The sequence below is a fragment of the Pholis gunnellus genome (assembly GCF_910591455.1).
Source record: "Pholis gunnellus genome assembly, chromosome: 24".
In the NCBI taxonomy this organism is placed as follows: domain Eukaryota; kingdom Metazoa; phylum Chordata; class Actinopteri; order Perciformes; family Pholidae; genus Pholis; species Pholis gunnellus.
The window spans coordinates 686337-710386 of NC_136551.1; the positions used below are offsets into that span (position 1 = coordinate 686337).

The 24050-nt window shown below is 44.0% G+C and overlaps 1 protein-coding gene across 1 annotated transcript in view; it reads left to right on the top strand.

Annotated features, from left to right (window-relative positions):
- Positions 1-11116: 11116 nt before the first annotated feature.
- LOC306715354 (zinc finger protein GLI2-like) overlaps positions 11117-24050 on the top strand; it is a gene marked incomplete at both ends in the record, with an annotated part of 37178 nt that continues 24244 nt past the window's right edge. The window contains one exon of the mRNA XM_079185687.1: positions 11117-11198. Coding sequence (XP_079041813.1) covers positions 11117-11198 — 82 coding nt within the window. The remainder of the gene's footprint in view (positions 11199-24050) is intronic.

Here is a 24050-nt window from a genome sequence, read left to right on the forward strand (position 1 = left end):
CTTTAAAGGTTCAGACGGACCCTTATTTGGGATGTCAGAGGACTGAGCATGAGTTCCCAGGATGCACTTCAAGTTCACCGTCCCACAGCTGGTTACTGACCTCTAGTGGCTGACAGCTGCCGGTGGTTTTGTTGAACTCACCGCCTCGTCCTGCAGAGCGTCACGCCGGATTAACAAAGCCGGGTTTTCACAGCGTAACAAAAAGCTTTAGGTCAACTTTAACTCGGAGGAAAAAGACAACATTGGAAACCGTCGAAAACAAACCTCAGCTTGTCCAGCTGGAGAAATAAGCAGCTTCCTCGAAGCCAAGGAGAAGAGGAATCTCTCTGATCGTTTAAAAGTTATCAGGAGACAAATAAAGTGACGTAGAGACCTGTCAATCACTGTGTAGCCCCGCCCTAAAGCATCCCCTGCTTTATGGTCTGTTTGACTCTAAATGGACCATCATTTACTAAATGAACATCATGCTGTATTGAAGAAGACTTGAAACTAGAGATTGAGACCATAAACTCATGTTTACAATGTTTACTGAGATAATAAATCAAGAGAGAAGTAGAGTCATTTTCTCATAGACTACTATACAACCAGAGGAGTCGCCCCCTGGTGGACACTAGAGAGAATGCAGCTTTAACACATGAAGCTTTATAGACTTCTATACGACCAGAGGAGTCGCCCCCTGGTGGTCACTAGAGAGAATGCAGCTTTAACACATGAAGCTTGATAGACTTCTATACGACCAGAGGAGTCGCCCCCTGGTGGTCACTAGAGAGAATGCAGCTTTAACACATGGAGCTTGATAGACTTCTATACAACCAGAGGAGTCGCCCCCTGGTGGACACTAGAGAGAATGCAGCTTTAACACATTAAGCTTTATAGACTTCTATACAACCAGAGGAGTCGCCCCCTGGTGGTCACTAGAGAGAATGCAGCTTTAACACATTAAGCTTTATAGACTTCTATACAACCAGAGGAGTCGCCCCCTGGTGGTCACTAGAGAGAATGCAGCTTTAACACATGGAGCTTTATAGACGTCTATACAACCAGAGGAGTCGCCCCCTGGTGGTCACTAGAGAGAATGCAGCTTTAACACATAGAGCTTTATAGACTTCTATACAACCAGAGGAGTCGCCCCCTGGTGGTCACTAGAGAGAATGCAGCTTTAACACATGAAGCTTTATAGACTTCTATACTAACAGAGGAGTCGCCCCCTGGTGGTCACAAGAGAGAATGCAGCTTTAACACATGGAGCTTTATAGACTTCAATACGACCAGAGGAGTCGCCCCCTGGTGGTCACAAGAGAGAATGCAGCTTTAACACGTGAAGCTTTATAGACTTCTATACAACCAGAGGAGTCGCCCCCTGGTGGACACTAGAGAGAATGCAGCTCTGGGGCCAATCAATTTAAATGATCCAATTAAAACACAATGCAGCAATTATATGAATGTGACACACACCCAGGTACCAACACACACACACACACGGAGTTCAGAGTCACAATGTGGACTCAGACAATGTGGTTTCTCAAAGCAAGGTCTGAGGGACCTGCAGGGGTCTTTTTAGGACTGAATGCTCTACGACATTTATTCTGATGAGTGAATCGTGTGAAACAGTCACTACATTTACATTTATTTGGTTTCGTGCTCAGCGACACCATTTGTCCAATTTATTTCCGTGTCATTACGCTACAAAACCAACGTTGGGTTTTGGAAAAAACTTAATTTCTAAACAAGACTTTTGGACGATTTTATGGTCCATAAATCTGAAACAAACTTCACTTCTTTTAAATCAAAGCTGAGGACTTTGGTTTTATTTAGTTTCTGTCTTATTCTATTTCAGCTTGTTTTAGCCTCTTAAATTACACGTTTCACATGAAAAGCTCTTTAAATAAACCAGTTTTTTGGACTTTAGAAAGTCTCTCTTTACATTTCCATCGGCGTAGTTTACAGTTAACACTGAATAATGAGCTCATGCACCTTTCTAGACTTTTTAAAGTCTTTTCTTTTTGCAGGAAATAACTCGAGTTGAATAATTTTTTGCACAGAGAACCGGTGTGAACCGACGGGACCGGTCACATGTGACGAGGACCTCCGCGAGGGGGACCTCCACGAGGGGGACCTCCTCCGCGAGGGGGACCCCACCACTTGACACTCATCTCCTCTCAGATCACTCGAGTGTGACTCTGGCCCAGCGTGGAGCCGGCGTGGAGCCTCGGCGCCGCCGCCGACGGGCATTGTTGGCGTGTCACCGGGTTTTTCTTTATTTCTTGGAGAGGGGGCCACGTGCGTCCAGCCGGCCGAGACAAGTGCTGCCACACATGATGTCAGACGTGAGGACGGACGGTCCAAGAGCCCGACGCACACAAAGAGACTTATCAGCTCAGGAGGCCCCGCCGCCGCCGGAGCTGCCGGAGAATGACGTCTTCCCCAAAAGCCAACGAGGAATTTACATCTTTGAGCGTTCTGCGTGGCCGACGCGCTCGCTCGTGAGCCGCTGGTGAAGGTTGAGTGCTTGAGAGCCCTTGAGCAAGAAAACAAAACAGAGAATCCTCAATGGTTCTTTGAGTGCAGGATAATCTGTGGAACCAGCGGGAAGATTAAGAAATCAGTTAAGAAACGTTAAAAGGTTGTTTTTACACTTTTGTTGTCATGTTTCTGCTGCAAATACAAGAAAACGAGTTTTCTTCTTTGCTGGAACCGTTTACATGAACAGAGTCCTGATGGGTCTCTAAGAGACTGACAGAGTCCTGATGGGTCTCTAAAGGACTGACAGAGTCCTAATGGGTCTCTAAGAGACTGACAGAGTCCTGATGGGTCTCTAAGAGACTGACAGAGTCCTGATGGGTCTCTAAGAGACTGACAGAGTCCTGATGGGTCTCTGAGAGACTGACAGAGTCCTGATGGGTCTCTGAGAGACTGACAGAGTCCTGATGGGTCTCTAAAGGACTGAGAGAGTCCTGATGGCCTGCAGCCAGCAGACAAACAAACATTTACATAAACCCAACCCAGCATGGGAACCTTTGGGGCGGCTGGTCCTGATGAATGGACGACGGAGGACAGATTGTCCAACTATCAGTGTCCCGTTAGTCTTAGTTTAAGGCAACACAAATACTTAGTTAGTTTTAGACAACAGAACTAGTCAGGTTTAGACATATATACTCTATGATGATGTGGATTAAACTCTGATTGATGTCGTTGGATATGAAAGAGTTAAATCACTTTCCGTAGCTATGATCTCTGCTTGAGCCCGGTCCCGGTACGTCTGAACCAGAGAACGTAGCCGGTCAACCTTCCCGTTTGCTCTGACGTCATGAATCTGCTCATATTAAGGTCAATAGAGCCGGTCAGTCACAGCAAACACAGCCGAGACGCTCTGAACCCATTTATTAGTAAAAGCTGGGGTCACGGAGGGTTAAGTGAGCGGTGGCGTGTTGTTCCTCCATTCAGCATATCTGATTTAATACGCATCGCAGCAGAGGGGGGGGGGGGGGGTCCCAAATAAACTCAGCGGATATTAAAGGTCAACGGGTCGTCCAACATGTGTTTTTTCTGAGACCGGAGCAGACGAGTCACATGTGGACCGAGTGTTTCCAGCGAGACTCGTTAAACGATTCCAGCAGCTTCTTAATGAGTTCAGAGGAGCTTCAGGTTAACACCTTCTGTCTCTTTATTTGCTTTGAACTACTTTTCTTAAACGTGTTGCTCTTTGTATTATGTTCATTTTTTAATAAATCCTTAATCGAACATTAAGCTCAATGTCTGACGCATTAAAGTTAACATTTTAGATCAAAACACGTTAATGTTTACAGCACATCTTAAAGATGTGGATGTTATGGAAGCCCTGAAAGGGAAGTGAGAAACAGAAATTCTCAATTTTCTAAGAATCTGAATGTTAAGTTTCTTGTAAATTGATGTTTTTGTTGTAATAAATACGACTAAAATAATTCATCATTTATTGACACCAATGTGCTAAAACACAATAATTTATGCACCTTGTGTTTAAACTCACCTGGAAGAAAACAGGAATTATTTGAGTTTTAGTTAAACATGAAGTCGAGGAGCTCTTCAGCCTCTTGTGGCCAGAATGAGAATTACAACAACAAACGCGCACAAACATCACCGCAGAACATTCAAGTTCAAATGTTATTTTTCCACTTTGAGATCAAAGCTTTCGCTCTAACGTTGAACAATAATACAGACGGATAATCCAGAGATCATGTGACCTACAACAGGCGGCATTCTGGGAAACGTAGTCAACCTTCTCACGTGACGGTGAGATAACACGTGACCCTGTGAGTGCCTTGCTCAGAGGCACAGCTGAGGCTCTGACGTAGTTCGGGGACGGACAGGAAGCAGCTCTGTGGAACTCATCAGTGTCACATTATTAATATTATTGTTGCTCAGAGGAACGATTGTTTCCATGTGTCAGCGTGAGACCATCGAGTGTTTCAACAGTTATGATTCATATTTTCATTTCACTGAGGATGAAGAAGATCAGATGAGGAAGAGTTTATACTCTTTAAAGTTTAAAGATATTTGAGTGCTTTTGCTGAAGCTTCATTGTTAGAGACTAAACAAGAACAGGAAGGTGTTAAATACACTTTTATTTATTTTAATATTTCAAAAATAAAATAAATGTTTTCATTGAAATATAAAATTATATATATATTTATAATATTGTAATATATTTTATAATATTATATTATTATATATATATTATTAAAACTGTCCCGACGTTAATCAATCACGTCGATCAATTTGTAAGAGAGTCAGTAAATAGTTTTGATGCTCGTACTTTATTTCTTTTTATAGTTTTGCTGTTTTCTACTTTTAAGGATCTTAATAATACTTCAATACTACAATAAATACTTTGTGTTCACCTCATTCACTGTTTACATTTTATATTTAGATAAAAACAAACATATTAATCATCTGTATGTTGTAGAAACGATCAATAAATCATAAAGTATTAATTCATTAATATTTGTGTTGTTGTCTCGTTTGTCCACAGGAGGGCGCTGTTTCCTCTTTCAACACATTGAATCTGAATTATTATTATCACGTTTCAATAACTTCACTTTTACTGCAAAGCAAACAGCTTCTGAGCTCATATTAATATATTAATATATATATAAATATATATATTATACATTTATATATATATTTATAGTAAAATAAGCAAAGATTGAGGTGTTTATTAGAAATAAAACAGATCTATAAAGGACTCATCTGATTCCCTTTTTAATACTTTGATATTATTATATTATTATAATAAATCTGACTTCTAGCTGTTTATTGAACAAACATCTGAACTTTAGACATAAACGTCTGTTATTAATAATCTGTTGCTGTTTGAGATTTACATGCAGTTCACTCAGACGACCACCAGGTGTCACTGTTTCATCGCAACATCCCATCAGACACACTGAGGTTATTGATCCGGGAATCAATGTTAACTGAACAACACACACTTCTTTATGATATTTAATCTACATTAAATACATTTAATTCTCCTTTAAATATTAATTAAACTAAATTAAAAAGGCTGTTAATACTCATAAATGTGCTTCATGTTTTTACATCGTTTTAAAAGCTCATCGTGTGTTTCTGCTGCGTTACTGACGTTTTCTATTCAAAGTTGATTAAATAGAATAATTATTAAACATTATTCTCTTTAATATATTTAGTGTATAAAGGGCAGGAGGAATACAATAATATTTATATTTGTACATTTGTGTGAATCATAATCAGTAAACTTTGCTCCTAAATATTAATTAATGTTTGATTAATTCAACCTTTATTTAAACAAAACGGTGCAAACAATTTGAATATTTAGCAAAACAATAAAATAAAAATAACTATAAATACGAGATAAAGATAAATACATAATAATAATTATTGTTAATATAAATGATATTAATGGATATTTGAAGCTGAATATTGAGATGATTAATAATCTGAATCGGTTAATTGATCCCAGATAAGTTATGATGGGGGGGGAGTCAGAGAGGAGGAGGAGGAGGAGGAGGAGGAGGAGGAGGAGGAGGAGGAGGAGGGCGCTGAAGAAGCTCCGCAGCATCCCGCTAAAGTTCCGTCTCCTCACTTGTTAAAAGTCTCCTCCGTGTTTCTTTGCGCTCCGGTGGATCCCGGAGAAAAACCCGGACCCGGTGCCCGCTGCGCCCTCGCTCTGATACGGACTAAGTGCTCCAGAGAAGCCGCGCGGAGCTCCTGCTGATGGACGTTGGTTCTCCTCATGAAGTTTGACTCCGAGAACAGAGAAGAAGTTTGAAGGAGGCCGAGGAGCCGAGAGCGGAGCAGCCGGCCGACGGGAGCCCAGGACGGGACACTCAGGGTGAGTTTGTCCGCCATGTGCTCCGCGCCACGTCTCCATCAGGCACCATGAAGTGGTGCTCACGTTCATATTCATATCTACTGATTCTACAGGCTGTAGAGTGAGAAGCGTTCTTCTTCTTCATTAATAAGTAGAAGTCATGATGTGCGGTTGTTTCTTGATAATAAATGAATAAATGATAAAGTAAAGACAGAGTCCTGCTCTTCATGCTGAGGCCGCTTCCTGCTGCTGCATCACAACTAAGTTCTGCTGCTTTAGTGCAGAATGAAGAGAGACTCAATGTGAGACTTTAAAGACTTTAAAGAATCAAAGTTAATTAAAGTCTCTCGTCCCACAAAGACAAGAACACTCATGTTATCATCAGTGTGGATTCATCTGCACATAAAATATGAAATGTTCAAGAAGAGATTCTCTCTAAACTCTGTTTTAAACAATTAACGTCTGAACTGTTTGTGTTTAGACTTCTTTAGACATGAGGAGCAGAAACAACAAAGATTCTTTAAAGTTGATCATTTCATCCCAATTATGAATTTAAAACTTAAATAAATAAATCAGGAATAAATACCAATTATTCTCTGATTTCATATTTATATTTATTTCAGACGACTTTGGTTTGAAGCCGTTTGCTTTGGTAACGAGGGGGGGGACACTTTAGAGTGAGACACGGAGGGGGGGGGGGGGACACTTTAGAGTGAGACACGTCAAACATGTTCTCTGGAAGTCGGCTCGATCTCAAACCGAGCAGAGATCTCACATGAAGGAGGCCGAGCATCACGGGAGACAATCAAAGGTCCGAGGGCCACTGGGGGGGGGGGGGGGGCCGTTAATGAACTCCTGGAGGGACGATCGGCTCTGACAGCCGCCGAGTCCTCGTGTGTGTGTGTGTGTGTGTGTGTGTGTGTGTGTGTGTGTGTGTGTGTGTGTGTGTGAGGGGGCTGGGTCGGTCATCCACCACAGAAGAAGAAGAAGACGCTCCTCGTTCTTGGCCCTCAGATTTATTCTAAATAATATTAATAAACGTGGAGGAATAAAACGTCCAGAAACAGTGAAGCCTCAGTCCAGACGGTGAGAGGCCCCGGGAGGCCCCCGGTCCTCTCACCAGGTGTGACGGAGAGGATTTAAAGGTGCTGCTGGACAGGAAGTCCGTGGTCCAAACTGTGGCTGTAAAACCAGCGAGAGGCCGGACCATTTGGTCCAGAGGGGGGGGGGGGGGGGGGGGGGGGATCAAAGAGAGCCGGAGGCAGATGGCCGAGGCTCCACTTTAACTGCAGGAGTCAAAACCTCCTCGTACCTGCAGTCTGACCCAGCTGAACCAGCTGAACCCAGACCCCTGACCTCTGACCTCCTGCTGAACCTCAGCGGAGGCTCAGCGTGAAGCGGTTTACGAGGGATTCAAACTACAGACCCGGAGAGATTCACGAGGACGAGCTGCTCCTCCTCAAGTTAAGAGAGTGAAGCGGGGATAAATTCAAACGTCTATTTGTTCATCCGCTGCTCGCCCAATAAACAACCCCCCCCCCCAGGATTCTATTTAAGACTCCTCCGACCTGGGCTCCTTTTACGGGAGCGCTATTATTCAGAGGAGAATAGGTGCAGGGGCCCGGCCATAAATTCCAGCAAGTGGCCCTTAAGAAAGAGGAGGAATTGACTGCGCGCGCTGTGATTTCTGTGACCTTTTGCAGCCGAGACAGACTCGTTTGTCGGGTTTGACAAGAGCGGCTCGAGTAATTCAGGAGGCGCCGGCTGCCGCTGATATCCGGTGATGAGCCCAACGGTAGCGCGACTGCAAAGACATTTGTTTTCCCCCGAACGCTGGAGGAGGGAATGCCCCTCTTACCGCGGGCCGCCGGGACCCTCCGGTGCATTTAGGCCGTGTCAGGAGGAGGTGTTAGGAGGAGGTGTTAGGAGGAGCACTACTATCACACTGCTTCTGATAAAACGTGTGATAAATCAGATTAATATGGTACAAATGATCAAATTCATGGAAAGAAAGTCAGAATTTAGAGCAAGTTAGTGCAAATAAATCTGCAAAAAACATCATTTTGTGATAATCTTGCAGGAAATATATGCTATAAATGTTTAAATTCTAGATGGAGATCATTTATTAGTGCAAGAAATGCTACAAAAAACAGATGAATTAGTGATAATTGTGCAGGAAAGAGACGGTTTAAATGGGGTAGGTTGTGCATGACCGTGGTGTGTAGATGTGTTCAGTCTGCGGTAACGTTGGTGAAAGTTAAACTCTCAGGTGAGTCCATGTTCCTCTGAAGTGTTGACTTAAGAGAAGAAACAGAATGAAGTGACAGAACAATTGATTTGAGCACAAAGAGAGAGAAAGGCTGTTGTTCCCTTAAATAGCTGCATTGTCGGCGTCTCTTTGTTGCCTATTCTCCTCCCGTGAGTCGCGGTGTGGCCCCTGAGGGGTCACCGGTGGGAGGGGACGCTTCATTACAGCTCTCACTGAGCTCTGCACTCGCTAACTGAGTTCATTCACTCATGTTTACTCTCTAACCGCTCTCACGTCTGTTCGTATTTACATATCTGATCATCAATAAAGTCGGATTTTATCTTAAATATAAACTTTAAAGTGAACAAACTCTCTTTGCATGTTATTTAAGGGAATCATTTGCAGCATTTTAACCTTTAATTGCTGTTAAAAACGTAGAATACACGCTAACATTTTAACATTGTGTGTGTTGTAGTTTAAATCTTCCTACAGTTGGCAACAGAAGCTAAGTTGCTAACGCCCTGTTTGCTAATTTAGCTAACTTTAGTGTTTTTGTGCTATTAAAAGCTACATTAGCAAACTTTATCAGAATATACTGTTGTTAAAAGGCTGCAAAGCTAACGTTAATCTTCAAGTCACTAGATGCTAACGGCTAACAAACTCCCTGTTTGCTATTTTGTGCTAAGCTAGCTAGCTAACTTATTACCAGTAGAACATATTGTTAAAAGCTTTTCTGAGGCTTCAAAGCTAACGTTAATGTTTAAGTCACTAGATGCTAACAGCTAACAAACTCCCTGTTTGCTAATTGTGCTAAGCTAGTTGTATTGACTCGATTAAGAAGTATTGCTTTTGCTTAATAAAATACTCACCAATTTAAATTTTCAGGAATATATTTTAAAAATATAACCAGTCGTAGAACGTATTGTTGCTAAAGCTAACAGCTAACAAGTGGCCTGTTTGCATTTGTGCTAAGCTAGCTAGCTAAATTACTCCCAGTAGAACATATTGTTAAAATGATGTTTATTAGTATTAAATAAACTCATTTTTAGGAGTAACTTTTTCAGCAATATATTTTAAATGATTACTAGTAATTAAAATAAAATGATATAATATATAATATTCTGAATTATTTTTTACTTTTGGTACTTTGTGCTACTAGTACTTTTAGTAGTAAATGTACACATTCTTTGAGGCTGCTAAATGCTGAGCCTGACTAATAATGATTTGTGAGGACAGATCAGAGGACCGCGAGCGTGAAAGGCCGCCATTATGGACCTCATATATCAGTGTGTGTGTGTGTGTGTGTGTGTGTGTGTGTGTGTGTTGGGGGGGGGTAGACTTCCCATGAGCCTTCACTCCGGGCCTCTCACACCTGTTGCACTGATTCATCCTCAGCAGTAAAGACACCAAACACACGCGTCAGTCAGACGCTCAGCGTTTGTTAAACTGCTGTTTTACTAACTGAGTGGACAAACAACCATCACTGCTGCTGTTACTACCGCTGTTATTACCGCTGTTACTACCGCTGTTATTACCGCTGTTATTACCGCTGTTACGACCGCTGTTACGACCGCTGTTACGACCGCTGTTACTGGGGCCGGCCTGAAAACCCAGAAGGTCACAGGTCCGGTTCCTGGGACCACCAGAGGGTCTAGTACCTGATCTGGACCGTTAAGGACGGACGGTTTCACCTGGAGGTCGTCTAGCAGCTCCTGAACTAATACTACAATCATGTACTAATACTGCACTAAAAGGAAAAGTACTGCATTAAAGAAGTTACTTCGATAAAAGTAGAAGTACTCCAAACATGTACGAATACAGATTGTTGGTCGTGGAGCCAACATGGAGGCCAGAGGAACGTCTCAGTCTTTGAAGATTCAGCCGTATTGTCCCGTCAGTTAGCGGCACAATGCCTTGGCTCAAAGGTCCACAGTCAAATAAACTCTGGTGACCTCAGACCCCCCCCCCCCCCCGGTCCCCTTTAACCCCTGATGGAGTCGCTTCTCAGAGGAAGAGTGTTTGCTGGAGGATCATCTGAGGAAGACCAGGAGACGTGGTCGAAAGCTCCCGTTTCTACGGTCAAGAACACTGAAAGAAATCATGTAGACATCCGGCCTGAAACTGTGTTTAGCCTCTTATAAAGAATTACATTAAATTAAATCAATAAAATATATTAGGAACGTTTTTCTGTATTTTGTCTCCAATAAATAAATATAATAAATAAATATATCAAATAAATAGTCAAAATATGAAATAAATAAAATAAATAAATAGCCAAGGTTTTTGTGGTTTGCCTCCAAAATTTAAATTAAATACATAAAATGAATTAAAAAAAGGCCAAGTATTTAATAAATAAAAACAATTATTTCTGTGTTTTGTCTCCAATAAATAAATAAAAAATAAAAGTATATATAAGTATTGAGATGTAAATATTTCCAGAGCACAAATAAGACTCCTCATCTCCTCATCTCCTCATCTCCTCCACTCGTTCTGCACTAACGCGTTTCCTCTTCGTGTTTCCTTGCAGAGCTCCCTTGGCGATGGAGACTTCCCCATCGAGAGAGAAGAGAGACGACATGGACGGCTTCTCCGAGCTCCAGAAGAAACCCTCGGAGACGAGAGGTAACGCTCTTCTTGTTAAATAAAGAAAGGCTGCTGGATGTGAACGTGTCCGGGGGGGCCAAAGGGGGCCACGAACGCGGTGATGAAATATACATTTTTAAAAGATAAGGTGTCATCTGGGGAGCCGGCTCCCCTCAGTCAGAGGTGACTTACAGTAGACGTGCGGTCGGAATCCTAAGCAGCCTTTAAAGAGCATCGCTAATGTGCGGAGGCCCCCGGAGGGTCCCGCGGAGCAGCGTGGCCCCGTAAACACGACGGACACGGAGAACACGACCGCGTTTGTGTTGTTGAACTAAATGAAGAGCGGCACCGAGCCGCTCGCTCTCTCTCGCGGGCAGAAAGAGAGGATCCGTGTTTTAAAGATGTCAGTGACGGCGTGATGAAAGCTCGGCATAATGAGGCTCAAAGACCTTGTTCTTACCTCCAGAGGATAAAGAAACGGACGACACGGCGCCGCAGAGAGTGAGCAGGACGCAGGCTGACGGGCCGGCTTTGAAATGGAAATTAAACGAGTGATTTAGTGACATTTCTACTCGTTAATGAAGGACTTGGTGGCCTGCCATTATAAAGAAACACTCATTAAATGATGAAGAAGGAGCAAAGCAGAAAACTACAACTAGCATCTCAAAGAGTCTCGTCCACAAACACCTGTTTTATTTTGAAGTGACTAAATAATGTGCACACAACTACAATAAATACGGTGGACGGAGCTTCTTTTCACCGGCCTGTAGTTTGTAGGAAATGTTTAGGAAGTCATGAGGAAGTGAGCTGTAAAACCAGGAAGTGGTTCTGTAAACTAACTTTCCTCCGACTTGGTTTTGTGATGAAAGCGGTCGTATTTTTCGATGCACTTAAAGAACACGAGCAACCTGCCGAGGTGATCTCGTGGCGAACGCCTCGGGAAGTGGAGGCGGGGAGGACATGTTGAAGGTGTCAGGGATGGCGTGATGAAAGCCGGGGATAATGAGGTTAAAAGACCCGGTTCTTACCTCCAGAGCTACTGGAGGACGACGTGGATGCAGAGTGAAGGGCCACTTTTGAAATGTTAATACAGCCGGTGAGCTAGTGACACTTCTTCTCTTTAATGAAGAGCTTGGTGGCCTGCCGTGATGAAGAAATCCAACATTAAATGTTGATTAGAGAATATCAATGTGGGGCAGTTTTACATGTGGAGCCGGTGTTTCTTCACATGGTCTCCTTTAATATTTGAACAAAGGATTAGAGAGACAGGCCTTCTACAGGCTCAGTGAACAGAATAACCTCCAGGATTTACAGCGTTGGAACGGCTTTTTACCATTTATAAAGGTTCTCAGCGTGAGAATCTTCTGCTCCTCTTTTGCTATAAACTGATATTTTTTTTGTTTTGTCACGTTTAACATGTAACTGCTAACATCAAAAGTGTAACGCCCTAACGTGTAACATGAAACGTGTAACGCCTAACGTGACACCTAACATCTAACGTGGAACACTTAACATGAAAGCCTAACATGTAACGCCTAACGTGTAACGCCTGACGTATAACGCCTAACGTGTAACGCCTAACGTGTAACATGTAACGCCTGACGTGTAACGCCCGACGTGTAACGTGTAACGCCTAACTTGTAACATGTAACGCCTGACGTGTAACGCCTGACGTGTAACGCCTGACGTGTAACATGTAACGCCTGACGTGTAACATGTAACGCCTGACGTGTAACGCCTGACGTACATTTAGTTGGTTAGTTTTCCTGTAAAACTCTCATGAAGTTGTGTTTCTGAGACTCTTTGATTCTAAAGCTCAACATCCGTTTGTATTTTCAGCCGCTGACTTTTTAAAACCTCCTCTCCCCTAAAACAAAGCCTCCATAACTCTTCCTCCCTATCGGTGCGCTCCTGTAAAGCCCACGCATTTTAATCTTAAACCAACAACAAGCACCGATTCCCGTCCGCCGCCTCGACCAATCAGATACCGGGTGCTAAAAACCACAACCGTCTGCCACTGTGTGGAGACAGAGCAATTACTTATGGGCGTAATATGCATTATTATTCCTGTTGCCGGGTCCTGATAAGTGAATATGCAGCATGAGAGGGAGGCAGATGAGACCAGGTCCTTGAACCTCGGAGCGTTTTTCTGAATATACTGCTGCTGCTTTTATTCCTCTGTTGGCTGCAGGATTCCTGTCACCTAAGTCATGCCACCTCCGTAACAGCCCGCCCTGTTTTATATTCCCGTCCCGCGTTATTTATTCACAACAATTTCCTCTCTATCAAAAGCACACGGCTAATGCCGAGTTTTAATATGTTATTTACACATAAAAAAACAAGCTATTTACAGCGTGCATGTGTGCAGAAGGCAGGAAAATGAATGGGCCCCGGCGCCCCTACTCCGATCTGTTATATCACAGTTTAACAATCTGGATTGCTAATAGAACCATTTATCACGGAGCGGTCATTTGTTTTATGTGAGCGGCCCCGGGGCCCCGTTCCCAGAGGCCTATGGAAATGTGGGAGCGTATAATGAAGCTCAAGTGAGAGTCACTTTGTTTAAAGAGTGGATCCGACACGCGGGGACTCAATTAGGACGGACGCAGGTGGCTCCGGTCGCCGCGCTCCGTCCACGCCGCCGCCGACGGAGGAGCTCCAACAGGAAATAAAAACCTCTGGCACGCCGTCTTTCTGGGATGTCAGCTCCCAAACAAAAGGGGGGACTCGGCTGGCGGGGCCCGCCACTCTGCTGCCCACTAAATAGATTCAAATGAGCGCTTGTATTTCCTGTGACAGCACGCATCTGTCTGCTCGTTCAGGCCCCGCTGGTAATAACCAAAGGTATTTAGAGTGGAGAGAGAATGATGCATGTGTCAAGGTCCCCTCTGTTTCTACACATAGAAAGACTTTTCTTTAAATCCGATTGGTTAAATGGAGAGTTATTGCTTTTTGCAGGAAACCCATCCTTCTCTTTCAGTCCAGGAGACTCCTTCCTGATTGGCTCCCGACGTTTCACGGATCAATCTGAACTGGAAATCCTCCAATTGGAAGCCAATCAGGGTCCAGTTTAGGGAGAAAATACCGACATTTATGAGCCAACAAAGCTGTTCTGGAGCTTTCGGCCGTGTCACATGCTCTTCATCAGCGGGGGAAGTTTATTTTTAAGATTTGTGGACTTTTATCTCTGAGCACCTCAAGGACCTCAAGGACCTTCAGAGTCCGTTTAGCAGCAGTTCTGGAGCGTTTAAAGCGCTGTGAGGAACAATTCCACGACGGCTCCGTCTCCTGATAACAGAGCTGGTGGTGAGATTATTTAGGCATTTAAAGAAACACAACGGTGAAATCCTTCCCCCGCTGCAGAGGAAGCTTGGTTCCGGCGGTAAACTAGGCCACAGGAAGCTACCGGCTGCTGCTAATGATTTGATTAACTGGCTGTGGAGGCTCATGACATACATCCAGCTCAGAGTGAGTTTGTCATTTCAGAGGGAGATTGATGTCCCTCCCTCATCCCGCATCCCTCCCAGGTCTTCCTGCTGAGTCTGGCTGGTCCGCAGGGACGGACCCCGAGTACTTAGCACCTCCTAGCTCTGTATGTGTGGGGGGGGGGGGGGGGGCAGACCTTAACAGGCTAAACAGACACACATCTGAGGCTACATCCACACTACTGCATTTCCTTTTTAAGGATATATATATATATATATATATATATATATTCTATACTAGCAGCTGTTGTGCAGTTAAATTCAGTTTTTTATAATTCTGCTGCCGACTTGCGGAGGAAGCAGCTGCTGTTGGAGCGATCAGGGAGCGCCGTGTACGAAGTCACGGTTTGAAGCTTTGACGAGGACGACGGACGCAAAGCGGAGGACTTTCCTTTTAATGCTTCTTCTGTTCTGCACGACTGTTGTGACGTTCACACAGAAACCGTAAAGGAACAAAAGCATGAAGCGGCTCCAGCAGAGCTACGAGTGAGGCGACAACGAAAACCCAGGAAACTAGTTTCTTGATCCGTAATCTAGTAAACTTTAATATGTGAACGTGTTCTGTTTGATGGAAGAAGAAGATAGAGGAAGATCTCATGCATCAAGCACAGAGTACTACGTACTGCGTTCTCGTAGAAGAACCTGCGATGATGTGTTCGGACTCTTTAACAAGCGTTCTGAGCGTAATGAGTCAGAGAGGAGCTGCCCGTCGAGGCCCGGCTGTGTGAATAGTGTTTCTCAGAGAGGTGAGCTGCTGATAAGGACGCAGTTCTTTATCTGCTGGACTCTGAGTAATTGATGCCGCCAGCCAGCGGGCTGCACTCAGGGGGTCAGGACGCTGGCAGAGAAAGATGTGACCGGAGAAAAAAAGGCTCAGCATCCAAACCTCCTACTCCTAAAGGACGGCCACTAATCTCCCTGAGAAGAGGAGGAGGAGGAGGAGGAGGAGGAGGAGGAGGAGGAGGAGGAGGCCTCTAAATGAGGCCCTGAACAGGGAGGAGCAGGAGAACAGACCCCTGACATGAGAACTTATTTATACTGATAAAAACACAATAAACATGTCTTCAAACATTTAGATAAATATTTAGCCGCCAAATCAAATTCAACCTTTGTGTCTTTACAACACATTTAATAGATCATAATCCCTCCTCTTCATACTCGTCTTCTTTGTTCGTCCTCTGGCGTGAAGGATCAGTTCGTCACATTTGACTCTAAACATCTATGAAGGTGTCAGACGACGTTGCTTCGTTCTCTCTGTACAGCTGTAACATGGATCGTTGGTCCATTTCTGTTCTCTGGGACTCGAACCGTCGGCAGCTGCAGCCTTCACTCACGAGACACGCGATGGTCCTTTGAGCCGGATTCTTCTAGAAGCACACGTTTAAAACCAGGATGAGGAATCACTGGAACACTGAGAGACCTTCTGGTTTGTGTCCAGCGTGTCGTCTCTGGTTCTTAGTTTAAAGGTGAGAAGCATTGAGCTCGTTTCTATCTCAGATGTGGACATTTTCTTGTTTCTACTCTATTTATAGACGCGCTGTAGATTACTGGATAAATACTCTGAGAAGAGTCATTAAGGAAACCACACATGGCCTAGATATTCCAAGAGAAACACAAGCTGAGAAGAGCTTTCTTTATTCCAAATGACCTCTAAGTGCTAATAAATCAGTCAGCGGGGTGAAAACACAAACTTTGGGAGTTTTGGTGCTTCGTTCTTCAGGAACATCATTTATTTTCTGGTTTAAAGCATCGACAGAAGATAGAAACAGATGCATTTCAACTCAGAAACCGACTTCTTCCTTCTCCTTAAAGTAAAGGTCGTGCTGCGTTTGTGCGTTTTAGTGACGCGCTGCAGGCATCGATCTCTCCCAGACGTTGAGGTTTCTCCAGAAACGACAGAACACATTCCTGGAGAGTCACAGCTGATAGCCTCTCAGCTCTACACATCAAATACACTTATTTCTGTCTCATAATAAACTCGCTGTAGTTTATTTCTGAGAACTTTAAGCACAATCTAACGATGACGTGTGACGGGAAGCTGCAGGAAATGCTTTAGTTAAAAATCTGCTGCTCTGTAGAACTTTTGGCTTTTCTAACAGCAACATGAAAGTTCTTCTGAACGTCTGAAGGCATATTTCCTAAACATGGAGGAGGAGGAGGAGGAGGAGGAGGAGGACAGACTGTAACTTCTTGTGTAAACAGTTCGGGGCGTGGGACACTCTGATGAAGACTCTGCTCAGATCTGACGTTAGGAGCTCAAACATCTGCACGAGTCTGAATGAAAACACTCCACATGTGGAAGTGCTGCATGTGTGTGTGTGTGTGTGTGTGTGTGTGTGTTAGCTTAGCTTGTGACCCATTAAGCAAACAGGGGATCAGTGTTGGTGTCACTGTGGAGGCGGATCAGCGTGTGTTAAGTAAACCACTTAAATAAACTGCTGGGCCCAGTTTAGATTGAAGTTTAACAGTTTTACACCACATTTGGTTTAAAACTTGGTATTAAATCAGCGCATCCTGAGCTGTAAAGGGAGTTAAAAGCCATAAACCTCAGCAGCTGCTCAGGTAATCTGTTGGTCCTGATCAACAACCTCATAAACCTTCAGATACTTCATGGTTCTTCCTGTAGTCTCACCTCTCTGATCTGGTCTGATCTGTGCATCCAGCGAGGCTCAGCACACAGAACCGCACCGACCCGTCAGCTTGACTAATTTTATGGCCACACTTGGTAGTGACTCAGACAAACAAGGATCCTTTGAAGCTCAGACAAATGAATTCTTTTGTGGTTTCAGCAGCTCGTTACGGTTGTGACCAGTAGAACCACAGTCTGCAGGGCCACCATGTTGTTACAGGACACGGAAAACTGTATTTTCAGATCCAGGCTCCCCCTCCTCCTCCTCTCTCTGCCAGCTGATGGAAATCCCCGGCGTCTGGTCCTCCAACTCAAATACCAAACCACAGAAAGTAAACACCCACATCTCCTCACATCAGCTCGTGTCACGTTAACTCTCACTGCTGCCGCTTTAAAGCCTCGAGTCTCCGTGTTATGAGACGAAGAGAAGAACCTTTGAGAGAGCTACGCTACTGCAAACCAGTCGACAGAAGAAATGTTGCCATAGAACGTTACTGCGTTGAATGTGGAATGAGCCAAAGATACATTTCATATCAGTCTCATATCGCGCTGGCAGAATGCCACGTGGTAACGTTGTGAAATGATTGGTTAGGTTTAGACAACAAAACAATGTAACGTAGCAACGTAACGCAACAACGCGATGTAATAACCAGAGCAACATGAAGTCAATAAATATCAACTCCCCTTAACATTAAGTAACAAGTGTAACAACACAGCGTAACAATGTAGCGTAACAACACAACGTAACAATGTAGCGTGCTGGTAATCAGGGTAACAACAACTGGTAACAACACAAAATAACAACACAGCGTAACAATGTAGCGTAACAACACAGCGTAACAACACAGTGTAACAATGTAGCGTAACAATGTAGTGTAACAACACAACGTAACAACACAGCGTAAAAATGTAGCGTAACAACACAGCGTAACAATATAGCGTAACAACACAGTGTAACAACACAGCGTAACAATGTAGCGTAACAACACAGCGTAACAACACAGCGTAACAATGTAGCGTAACAACACAGCGTAACAACACAGCGTAACAACACAGCGTAACAATGTAGCGTAACAACACAGCGTAACAACACAGTGTAACAATGTAGCGTAACAATGTAGTGTAACAACACAACGTAACAACACAGCGTAACAATGTAGCGTAACAACACAGCGTAACAATGTAGCGTAACAACACAGCGTAACAACACAGTGTAACAATGTAGCGTAACAATGTAGTGTAACAACACAACGTAACAACACAGCGTAACAATGTAGTGTAACAACACAGCGTAACAACACAGCGTAACAATGTAGCGTAACAACACAGCGTAACAATGTAGCGTAACAACACAACGTAACAATGTAACGTAAATACATAACTGCCCTGAGCCAACTTTCTTACCTAACAGTAACTAACAAGCGTAACAATGTAACGTAGCAACATAGCTTAACAACACAGTGTAATAATGTAGCGTAACAATGTAGTGTAACAACACAGCGTAACAATGTAGCGTAACAACACAGCGTAACAACACAGTGTAACAATGTAGCGTAACAATGTAGTGTAACAACACAACGTAACAACACAGCGTAACAATGTAGCGTAACAACACAGCGTAACAATGTAGCGTAACAACACAGCGTAACAACACAGTGTAACAATGTAGCGTAACAATGTAGTGTAACAACACAACGTAACAACACAGCGTAACAATGTAGCGTAACAACACAGCGTAACAACACAGCGTAACAATGTAGCGTAACAACACAGCGTAACAATGTAGCGTAACAACACAGCGTAACAATGTAGCGTAAATACATAACTGCCCTGAGCCAACTTTCTTACCTAACAGTAACTAACAAGCGTAACAATGTAACGTAGCAACATAGCTTAACAATGTAACAATTTAACGTCATGACACAACGAAACAACGTAATAATGTAACATAACAGTGTAACATAACAGCGTAATGTAACAACGAAATGTTACAGAGTAACGTAACCACATAATAATAGCCTAACAATATCTTACAGCTGTAACAACGTAGTGTAAATAAACACTAAACTGTAGTCTGTGTTCCTGGAGCTGACACAGTGTGAGGTGGAGTCGGGCCTGAAGCACACAGCTGCACCGCTCTTTACAAAGTTACAGTGAAATGAGAAGACGCACACTAATTGCCTTGTAAGTATTGCAGAAAGCAGCTGGAGATTAGCAATAACAGCTAATTAGCCCGACGACGGTGGAAATCAAAGCTCGCGCATGAGGATAAACACACAGTGTGGTGTTTGTCTGCCGATTATAAATCTTTATGAAGCGCCGGCTTGTCACGTTAGTGGATTTTAAAAGCTCCGGTCTGAGAGAGTGTTGTGTTTCAAACCCACGCCTGCATCACCAGCGGCCCTTAGCAACAGTTAAAACACTGTAAATATGACTTCCCTCTTTGCTTAATGCACCATTGAGGAATATTTTCCCTCATAAACAGTCTGAAGTACGAGGGTCCCCATTAGCTCCACACTCTGAGCCAATGAAAGTGATTAGAGCCTCAATAAAAGAGCTCTGGTTGGAGGAACCTTCACTGCATGACGCTGGACGGAGAGGATGACGTCCTGATGAAGATGCTCAGATTAATTCATTTAAAAGTATCACATCCATCTCTATCATTGAGGTTTACGTCATATAGTTAGTGTTGTAATATTGATTTAAACGATCGTGTTGGAGAGAATTTACAGTAAATATTATTGAGAACTTTTATATTTAGAAAGTATTTTTTCCTCAGCATACATTAGCCGTTTTTATATTAAATGTAAACTTCTCCGAACTTAGAGTCGTTTAATTTGCTTAACTTCAAACCTTTTATAAAGTGATGTTCACAGATTGATAGTTTTAGCTGATATCACAAAAAGACGCCTGAACCCTTCAGTCTTTTCTCCGGGTTTATTTTTCAGAATTTAAACTCTGCCGCCCTTTGTTACCGCAGCGACGCCCCATCAGGACCTCATAGGGCCTGAAAACACTGAACCCTCACAGGGTCACGACTTTGCATCCACTCCTCCCTCTCCGCCTGAGCGACCAACCAACCCAGGCTTTGTACCTCCAGAAAGAGGAGGAGGGGGGGGTCTGGATCTTCCTCACAATGTTCCCATCACCAGCTCTTCATCACACAGAGAGGCTTCTGGGAAAATGTAGTGTGAATAAATAACTGCTCTCAGTGGACTTTATAACCTAATGTTAAGTAACAATGTAACAACGCAACAATGTAACAACGCAACAATGTAACAACGCAACAATGTAACAACGCAACAATGTAACAACGCAACAATGTAACAACGCAACAACGTAACGCAACAACGTAACGCAACAACGTAACGGAATGCAACAACAAGTTAAGTTATCGTCCAACTTTGATTGAAAGCCACAAGATGTTATTCTGTTATCTCCAAAGAGATGAAACTTGATCATGTCTTCGGTACGGATTTATTCTTGTGTTTCCGAAGGAGCCACAGGAGAAGTACATTGCTGAAGAAATGAAGTCAGGGGTTGGGTTTTAGTCTCGGATGAGTCCAAACCACTTCATGGTGTTTTGGTGAAACCGATGACAATAAGACGGAATGAGAGAGGAGCTTCTGCAGAAGTTTTCTCTTTTTTTCCACGGAGGGCGTCTGGAGTTAAAGTTCAGAAATCAATCAGTTTCCACCTCCAGCTCCTGGAGCACGGAGCATGTAGACCGTGGGCGTAACGACGCGTCTCTGACTGCGGGAGAAACTCGATCACAGCTGGAACCGGTGGAAACACGAGCCGACGTGACGGCGAGTGCCAACAGGACGCCTCAGCAGGCGGCCGGCTGTCAGAGGTGGGAGGCTCTCCTTTCCTAATCAAGGGCCTCCCTCCCTGAGCTTTCTGCTGCCAGCTGCATGCAGCAGTGGGACGTGATAAAGGATTCAAAGAACACATTTCTCACATCTGTGATTATCCTGATACAAAGTTACTTCAGCGTGAAATACACGAGTAAATATGGTAAAATGTGGTGCTATTTATACGCCTCATGAGAAGAGGTCGACTCGTTTGCACATAAACAAAGTGCTAAAAACAACATGATAGATGCAAAGCATCGAGTGTATCTGTGTGTGTGTGTGCAGCTTCTCCGGTCACCGAGCTAATGGCTCTTTCAGACTAATTGTTGTCCTGATGTGCTTCGTCTTGGTGGTGTTTTGCACCAAATAATTAGCCACCGAACCAGGCCAGTCCTGAAACAAGGTCAGGAGAGATCTGCATATCAGAGCTGCTCCCGTTTGTTCCATCTCCTCCTCAATAAGTCCGCACAGCCGTCACGGGACGGTGCTTCGTCTCGTTAGCGAGGAACAAAGTTCAGATTTTATGTTTCTCTCTCTCGCTCTGAGATGAGGTGCGGCCTCTTCTTTTCGTCTTCTCAGCACTTTATCATCACACGGTGCTTTGTGGCCCTCTTCAGAGGCTGAATAGAGGGGTCAGAGGTGGAGGAGCCAGATCAACCCCACACATTGGGTGGTGTTACCAGAGTCCTGGTCCCGGTGTCTGTGGTCCATTTAAACCTGACGTTGAGGGCCGTTATTCACACGTCTAGCCGTTGTTTTCCTCACAAATTCTTTCACACAAAATGAGAAAAGTGACGTCATTTCTCTTCAGAATGAGGTCGATTGTTTTAGCTTATTAATAAAGTAATTTTACTTTATCACTCCTTTCAACCTTAACGGTAGAACAGACCAGATCCACTGCTTCCCTTCTAACCTTTCACAATAAAAGCCCAAGATAAATGATATTGGCAGGCGAGTATTTCACATTTTCCTGTTGTTTATTCGGCCTTTAATCACTTTTACCTGATAACTTTGTGGTCTGTCTGTCAGGCTTCTGTAAACTGGTGATCATTAGGAACCTGTGCTTAAACAAGTGGGCTGCTGAGTTCTTTGGATCTCTCTGGAGAACATTTTGGAAAAGTTTGAGGAAACTAATCACACCTCCAGTCCTCTCTTTGAACCTCGGTTTGTGTTTAGGTTGCCTCCGCTGGATTACAGGCCTGAGCAGCTTGTTTATGGGAGAGTTTTCATAACGTGTCATCTCGTCGAGGCGGAGATTCTGGTGGTGAAGGACGTCCAAACAAATCCAGATCCACGTCTTGTAATTTCAGCTCAGAGCGATGGGAGCTCTGCTCCTCATAAACTCCTGGTTTTAGGACGTTCTCGCAGTAAAAGCACATTGCATACTTCTACATAATGAGTATTTAAAGTGTCTTTAGGCATGCCGACCTGCAGCACATCAGGGACAACAACAGAAAGTGCTAATCAGGATTAGAAAGTCAATCTCCTCTCTATTGTTTTTCTCCTCTGGTTCAAGGAAAGTTTGAAGTGTGTGAAGAGGGTTCCGTGAGGAGGCGGGAGTCTGAGGAACATGACGGGTCTCTGGCTGCGTTTCTGGGAATTTCTTTGAGTCATTCTTAGAACAAACAATGTTCCCGACTTATTTATGTCGTGAGTTTCTAAAATCAGCCGTATGAATGTGAAAAACTGAGATACTGGGAGGAGGACAAAGTATGTTGACAGAGTAAAAGTTCTTAAAACTAGGATTCAGGATACGTCAGAACCACGAGGCAACCTCCGGTTCTTTAAAGTTCTATCAAAGCTGCATTCTCTCTAGTGTCCACCAGGGGGCGACTCCTCTGGTTGTATAGAAGTCTATGAGAAAATGACTCTACTTCTCTCTTGATTTATTACCTCAGTAAACATTGTAAACATGAGTTTATGGTCTCAATCTCTAGTTTCAAGTCTTCTTCAATACAGCATGATGTTCATTTAGTAAATGATGGTCCATTTAGAGTCACACAGACCATAAAGCAGGGGATGCTTTAGGGGCGGGGCTACACAGTGATTGACAGGTCTCTACGTCAGTTTAAATATGGTCACTTGTGCAGTTTTTTTGGGACAAATGTAGGTTTTTAGTCGGCTCATAAAGGAGAAGACACTTTTAATTTGAAGGCTTCAGACTGGAAGTCTAGCCAAACAGCAACTAGTCCTTTCAGAAAACTGTATTTAAAGAGTAAAGCTCCTCGACCTCCACAGCTGCTTTTGAGGGACTTCATTCCTCATGCGGGGTCAGAGATTTGAAACAAAGCTTCTTGAGGTTTGAAACCATTTATCCGAGCCGGAAGAGGACCGAGGGAGTCCTCCAGAGGACGGCTCTCCATCATGCTCGCCGGCAACATGTCAAGACTACGGTAAAATAAAAGCCGGTTAGGACGGCGGAGCCAGGGGAGCAGCCGGGGTCAAAAAATAGAGACAGTCCTGCTTCAGCAGATTGTGTGAGGCGCGCAGCGGAGCGTTTATCGACACGGGAGGCGGCCGACTGCTGACGCCACAGCGCCGACCTCCGTCTATTTCTGGAGATCGAAACCGGAGGTCCGGGGCCTCCCCCGGTGACGATCGGGGGAAAAAGACGGCTTCCACCTGCGATGCATTCATCAAACCCAAGAAGAAGAAGAAGAAGAAGAAGAAGAAGAAGAAGAGGAGGAAGAGGTGCATCAGTCAAAAAGAGTCCCCTGTGTTCCCTTCTCCCGCCTCATTAAGACATCACAAGCCTCCACAGCGAATGTGTGAGACTGGGATTCCTCAGCAGAACTGGGTCTTTGTTTCATTTACAGATGGCCCTTTGGAGTAATTTCCCACTCCGCTGCTCCACCAGTCCGGGGCCAGGCTGAATCCCCGGCGCCCCCCTAGCGAGGGTGCCAGCGGGGTAATATGGATGTTA